The 7,437-nt window shown below is 45.2% G+C and overlaps 1 protein-coding gene across 1 annotated transcript in view; it reads left to right on the forward strand.

The window, feature by feature from the left end:
• The first annotated feature begins 787 nt into the window (after positions 1-787).
• Positions 788-7,437, forward strand: part of TIRAP (toll-interleukin 1 receptor (TIR) domain containing adaptor protein) — a 12,249-nt gene continuing 5,599 nt past the window's right edge. Inside the window, exons 1-4 of the mRNA XM_010829488.1 lie at positions 788-2,347; positions 4,501-4,624; positions 4,830-4,988; positions 7,222-7,436. Coding sequence (XP_010827790.1) covers positions 4,922-4,988; positions 7,222-7,436 — 282 coding nt within the window. The 5' untranslated portion in view covers positions 788-2,347; positions 4,501-4,624; positions 4,830-4,921. The remainder of the gene's footprint in view (positions 2,348-4,500; positions 4,625-4,829; positions 4,989-7,221; position 7,437) is intronic.

Here is a 7,437-nt window from a genome sequence, read left to right on the forward strand (position 1 = left end):
CCATGCACACACATACATCTGTATTAATACAAAATATCCGTATATTGTGTATTATCTATTCATCAATAGGTATTCATTATACCTAGTGATACATACATGCAGTATGTATATTTGCTATTATATATAAATTATACATAATATAAATATATTTATATTGTTTATAAATATATATATATAAATATTTACACACAATATAAGTATCTAAATATTTATATATACATCTTATATAGCAAATATACATACTATATGTATGTATCAATAAGTATAAATGTATATACACACATGATCATGTTACTAATTATATGATATATATATGTATGTAGGATGAGATGGCTGGATGGCATCATTGACTCAATGGACGTGAGTCTCAGTGAACTCCGGGAGTTGGTGATGGACAGGGAGGCCTGGCGTGCTGCGATTCATGGGGTCGCAAAGAGTCGGACACGACTGAGTGACTGAACTGATACATTTATAAACATATGCTTGCACACACACACGCACCATATGCATAGTAACGTAGTAGGTGAGTGACATACTACAACCTTCGCCATACCCTGTTGTAAGAAGTTATATGTCCTGTCCGTGCTCACAGTTGTGAACACTGGGGCCACCTTAGTGTCCTTACCTATGTCTGTCAAGCTATTAACAGTTAATTCCAGCACTTTAAAAAAAATACTGATTTTGACTGCGTCAGGTCTTAAGTTGCAGCACGCAGGATCTTTAGTTGTAGCATTCAGTGAACTCTTATGTGGGATCTAGTTCCCTGACCAGGGATCAAACCTGGGCCCCCTGCATTGGAAGCGGGGAGTCTTAGCCACTGGACCACCAAGAAAGTCCCATAATTTCAGCACTTTAAGGGACATTGTCCTGCAAGTTCTAATGAATCCTGTCCTGACAAGCATTTCAGCAAGTGTTTGAGCCTTTGAAACCAATGTTCTTAATTTTGAAGTCAAAGATCAGATGAAGTGTAGATGATACTATATCCATCAAAGAAGTGAAAAACTCCCTCGAACAGTTTAGACCTTTAAGCAGACCAGTTTTTAGCACTTAGAGTCAATGCTGTCTCTATTCAGTAGCCTCACATGCGATCAAAAATTGTGTATTACTTTCCCATTGCTTCTGTAACAAAGTACCACAAACAGTGGATTCGTACTGAACACATTTATTATCTTATAGATGCTGTGCATCCCTTCTGGAGTTGCTAGGGAGGAATCCAGGTCTTTGCCTTTTCCGACTTCTGGAGGGTGCCGCGTTCCTGCTGATAGCCCCACGTTGGCAGAATTCATCTCCTTGAAGAGGCGCCCCACAGGACCCCGACCTCTGCTTCTGCTGTCACATCTCCTCTCACTCTGACCCTTCTAACTCTTCTAAGACCTCTGTGATTACACTGGCCCACCTAGATAATCCAGGCTCATCTTCCTATCTCCAGACCCTTAATATCATCTGCAAAGTCTGCTTCTTCCAAGTAAGGTAGCTTATTTTCACCCAGGATTAGGATGTGGATGTCTTTGGGGGACCACTGTGCCATCTTCCACAGATAATATTTCCTGTTTAACAGAAATGGAATATGAATTGGATAAGATACATAATCATATATCTTCATAGGTTTCAGTACATTCCCTATACAATAGGTACTGGAGACCAGTTAGATATTGAATAATACTTAATACACTTTGGGTTTTATTCAGTGGAGCTTTATAGTATTTACCTCACATTCTAAGTTCTTCTTATAATATTGAAAAAGTATTCTAATAACACTGACAGTAACATGCTACTATTTTTGGTTTTGTTTTGAAGAAGCTCTTTCCTAATTTTCTATCAAGTTTTTGTAATTATCTACAAAGTAGGTATTTAGGTCTATATCCTTCTACTTGATGAACTGTTTAAAGGAACAGGGAAAAGTGACTACAGAACAAATCAGAGACTAGACAGAGAGAGTGATGACAACTTGCAGTTGGAGATTTGGGTTCACTAGCTTTTTGTCTGCCTGACAAGTATGTCTTCTACATCTAATACCAGACTATTACTAAAGCCTGTCAAGATTAAAGCATATCTGAGTGATCGCTCCACAACCTCGGCCGCACAAGAACTGAAAAGAAACAAGGAAAATGCAGTAGGGTTTTAGATTCTGGGAAACAGACAGTGTACACAGTTAATGGAACTGATCTTCATTCTTGCTCAATTTTCCTTTGTCAAAGATGCTGTTTCCTGTGTTTGAACTTTTCCATAACGTCAGTCACTAGGGCCTATACCAGTCCACTTCCAGTGGCTATTGGGCAATTGGACTTCTTCTTAAACAAACAATGAAAAAACACAGCTACCAAAAATCAGCATTAGTGTCAAAAGGGTAAGTAATTTGAGAAACTGAGAAACTGAATCTTAAATCTACATTGGTTAAGTATACTAAAGTTTTATGTCAATTTTGAACCTTTAAGCTGTCATAAAAATATCAAATCAGTCTCCAGTTTGTGTGTCAAAGTCAAATAATGAATTTTCAAATTAAAACACAATTGAAAAAACGTTTAAGATAAAAAGTAAGTAGCATTGTGTCTACTACTGGGGGGCTGGTTGCGGGGAGCAGGGCAGGGAGCGGAAGGACATCTTGAATGGTTGAAATGAAGATGTCAAGAGACAGCAACTCCTAGACTTCCTTGGTGGTCCAGTGGTTAGGACTCCCCACTTCCAATGTAGGGGGCCTGGATTCGATCCCTGGTCGGGGAACAAGAGCCCATGTGCCGCAACTAAGACCTGGTACAGGCAAATTAAAGCAAAAAAAAACCCCAACAACTCCCAAATCTAACAGTGGTTACTAGGCACTGCCTCAGCCTCTCCACTTAGGGGGTCTGAAATCCAAAGAATATTAGGTAGGAAAAGAAACACACATCTTTGTTAATGTGCCCATCTTCGTGTCCTTTTGGCTGGCTTCGCAGCTGTCTGCTTTGCTCTTTCAAACATGCCTCTTCCCAAGCCCATCCCAACTCCTCCTGCCCCCGGACACCTGCCCCGCCCTCTGCTGCTGCAGTTCAAGTTCTCTTTTTGAACTTTTATGTTTTCATGAATCATCAGTACCTCTTGTCTTCTCTCCGTCAGCTTGGCATAAGGGTGTTCAGCATTTAGCCGAATGAAACATGTTTGTCCAACTTTGAAAGACTTTCTTCAACTTTTGAAAACTCTTTATCTCAGTGTCTATTCAGACATATCCTTTCTCTGTGGCTTCCTGGGGCAGTGGGCGGGGGAGAGGGCTGGGTAGGGTTGTCTTGACCTCTGCAGATCCATCAAATAGTGAGACAGCAGTCCTTGCTCTAGTGCCTAGTCCTCTACCAACCCTTCATCTCCAGAAGCCACTAGATCGCAGTGACTCTGTTTCAGATCAGGTGGGCTCTGCTCCACACAGTATCCTCCCAGAAACCTAAGCAGAAAGAGTCTCCGCATCAGGGACATTAGGTCATTGTGGTGGGAAAAGAACACAGCGAGTTGCCATCTGAGGTAGTCTTGGTCCTTTGCATTTCCATATAAATGTTGATGCCTTTTGACAATCCCTTCCCTCCACCTCCAAAAAGTAAACCAACAACCTTCTGGAATTTGGAAAAACATTGACTATATCCCTCCAGTATCTGGCTTGTTTTATTTTTTAAAATATTTGCTGCGTTGGGTCTTCGTTTCATCATACAGGGTCTTTTGTTACGGCATGTGGACTCTCTAGTTGCGGCTCTTGGCTTAGTAAGTCTGTGGCATATAGGATCTTAGTTCCTCCACCAGGGATTGCACCCAGGTCCCCTGCATTGCAAGGTGGATTCTTAACCACTGGACCACCAGGGAAGTCCCTGGATTGTTTTATTTTTTCATTTATTTATTATTTTCTCTATTTGTGAAGAGCAGGTGCTGGGGCTTCTCTGCGGTGGCTTCTCTGGTTGTGGAGCACTGGCAGGCTCTAGAGTGCGCAGGCTTCAGTAGTTGCGATTTTCGGGTTCTAGAACACAAGCTCAACAGCTGTGGCAAACGGGCGTAATTGCCCCAGGCATATGGAATCCTCCCGGACCAGGGATCAAACCCGTGTCTCCTGCATTGGCAGGCAGATTCTTTACCACTCAGCTACCAGAGTAATTTTTTTCCTGAGCATTCTATACCATGCACTTTACGTAAATCATCTCATGTAGTCTTCACAATAATGCTGAGCAGGCTGTAGTATTTCACAGATGGAAAAACTAAAGTTTTGCAAGAGTAAGTAGTTTACCAGAGGCCACAGTTCATAAGAGATCTAGGAACTCTGCCTGCAGAGTCTGTAAACTCTACCACTTTGTGCAGCTGAGGGAGAGAGGGAGGGAGAAAAGGTTGGATGGCTGGGGGGCAGATGGAGGGAGTTATTTGGGGAAAGGCAGGCTTGGAGGAAAAGTCTTCCAAGGTTTCTTACATGAGCTGGCTTTCTACTGCAAAATATCTGTTTAGCTTGACACATAATTATTTGTTCAAATAGCAACAGACCTTCTTCTCTGATTTCAGCATTTACACAAGAAGTTCCTACAACGAGGTGCTTGCCAGTTGCCCTTCCCCAGATCCCGAATGCAACCCTGGCCAGGTGGCGCAGAGGACAGTCACTCTGCTGGTCATGCTGAGCTCATACTCTGTAAGTCTGATCACTACACAGATTGGGGTTTCACTAGAAACCAGCTCTAATCCCAGTGGTGGCTGACCCTAATCCCATAAGGGACCCATTTAGAGACTGAGCCTCTGTCAGGCACCCAGAGAGAAAGAACTCCCAGAGCCCATGCCCAGGGACTGGGAGTAAGGTAGGTCCAGCTTTTGTGACCTGCTCTCTCTGTCTCTTGTAGAATGGCTGTTCCATGAGGTCAAGACTGGGGCCCCTCCCTTCTCCCACTTTACCAATGCCTGGTCTCATGGGGTTAGTTTGGACCCCACCACGATGGCATCATCAACCTCCTCCCCGGCTCCTGGCTCCAGGTCCAAGAAGCCTCTGGGCAAGATGGCTGGTGAGTAGACACAGACTCCAGGAGGCTGCCTGGCCCCCAAACACAGGCCCTGAAGAGATTCAAAGGAGGCTGATGGTCAGGGGGAGTGGTCCTGTCTTGACCTCAGTGCCCAGGGCTCTGTGGGGAGTGAGGAGGTGTGCCTCTGGGAGCCTTCAATCATTTTGGTTCACTGGTCTCCCAGGTGTGCTCAGCTAATCGTCCCAGCCTGGAAACCACCATGCTGAGTACTTAACTTGCTGTCTCTTGTCATCTAAATCACTCAGAACCATTCAGAGGAAGGAGATAAGCAGAGCAGACAGAGAGGACAAATCCACTTCCAGAACACCAAACTTTCTGTCCTGATCAAAAGCTGGAGAGGCTGAGTTGAAATCATTTGGAGTACTCAACAATATGCCAGATATGGCATTATTTCCTCTAACCTTCAACAACCGGAGAAGGCAATGGCAAGCCACTCCAGTACTCTTGCCTAGAAAATCCCATGGATGGAGGAACCTGGTAGGCTGCATTCCATGGGGTCGCTACGTGTCGGTTGCGACTGAGTGACTTCACTTTCGCTTTTCACTTTCATGCAATGGAGAAGGAAATGGCAACCCACTCCAGTGTTCTTGCCTGGAGAATCCCAGGGACGGCAGAGCCTGGTGGGCTGCTGTCTATGGGGTCTCACAGAGTCGGACACAACTGAAGCGACTTAGCAGCAGCAGCAGCAGCCTTCAACAACAACTGAAATGAACCCATTTTCCAGATAAGGAAGTGGAAACATTGACTGGCTTGTTTAAAGCCATCCAGAAAGCAAGCGGTCCACAATCAAATCTGTGGGGCCCTCCAAAGTATGGTTTGGAATCAATCAGTGCTAAGGTCTTCAGGAGTTCTGACAGTGACCTCCTTCCACATTTCCATTTTCCCCATTTGGCAGGAAGCTAGGATTTCTCAGGGCTTCCCAAGTGGCGCTAGTGGAAAGAACCTGCCTGCCAATGTGGGAGACATAAGAGATGTGAGTTCGATCCCTGGGTTGGGAAGATCCCCTGGAGGACGATATGGCAACCTACTCCAGTATTCTTGTCTGGAGAATCCCATGGACAGAGGAGCTAGTGGGCTATAGTCCACAGGGTCATGGAGTGGGATATGATTGAGGAGACTTAGCATGCATGTACCTAGCGTGTAGGATTTCTCATGGCCAAACAGGTGCCAATCCCTGCCTCTCTTTTGCTCCCCTTAATCTAAATCCACCTCCCCTGAGTGCTAAAAGTGGGTTTGGGGACTAACTGACATTTACCAGCTTAATACAATTCTGCTTACAGACTCACAGATGGTTGACTAGTCATCTCGTGGGACGTTCTGGTTAGGATGAGTGTATCAGAAACCAAAGGGTGTGGAGCAGGCAAAGCTGTCTTTCCTAACCAGGCTGGTAAAACAGCTAGAGTTGTTGTTGTTTCTCATATTGTTATACCAAAGATTTTTTTTTAATTATTGAGGTATAATTGACATACTCTACTCCATTAGTTTCAGATGTACAACATAATGATCCAGCATTTGTATACATTGCAAGATAATCATGACACTAAGTCTAGTTAACTTAGACTTAGTTAACTAGTTAACTAAGTTAACTCTAGTTAACATCCATTACCTTACAGTTCCTTCTTGTGATGAGAACTTTTAAGATCTACTCTCTTAGTAACTTTCAAATATGCAGTACAGTAGGAAAAGCAGGTATTACGTCTCCGCTGACTTATAAAACTGCCAGGCTTATTTATTTATTTTGGCTGCTCTGGGTCTTTGTTGCTGTGTGTGGGCTTTCTCTAGCTGCAGTGCACAGGCTTTTCATTGCGGTGACTTCCCTTGTAGAGGAGCTTGGGCCCTAGGGCACGTGGGCACCAGTAGTTTCTGCTCGCCGGCTCTGGAGTGAGCGCTGGAGCTTAGTTCCCCGGAGGCACATGGAATCTTCCTGGACCAGGGATGAAACCTGTGTCCCTTGCATTGGCAGGCGGATTCTCAACCATTGGGCCACCCGGGAAGTTCAAACAACCAGTTTTTATGTATTTCCCAAACCTTTAAAGACAAGGGGAAGTTTGGGGCAAGTCCTGAGGGATGGACACAGTACACAGAACAGCTGGTGTGAGAAGCTGGGCAGGGGAGACGGACTGGGGTCCCTCCTGAGGTGACTCTTCTCTGGTGGGGTCGGGAGGAAGCCCCTTCTGAGAACTCCAAGCCTAAGCAATGCCTCTCTCCACTGCAGACTGGTTCAGGCAGGCCCTGGCGAGGAAGCCCACGAAGATGCCCGTCTCCCCAGAAAGCGCCCTCAGTGACGTTTCACACCCGAGCTCACCGGACAGCCCCCCATCCCTGGGCTCCAGCTCAGAGGTGTCTCCCATCCCTGCACCGTCGCACGGGAGCGCTGACGGTGGCGGCGGCAGCGGCAACAGCGGCAACAGCAGCGGCGGCCGCTGGAGCA

The sequence above is a fragment of the Bison bison genome, unplaced genomic scaffold, assembly GCF_000754665.1.
Source record: "Bison bison bison isolate TAMUID 2011002044 unplaced genomic scaffold, Bison_UMD1.0 scf7180017864506, whole genome shotgun sequence".
Classification (NCBI taxonomy): Eukaryota; Metazoa; Chordata; class Mammalia; order Artiodactyla; family Bovidae; genus Bison; species Bison bison.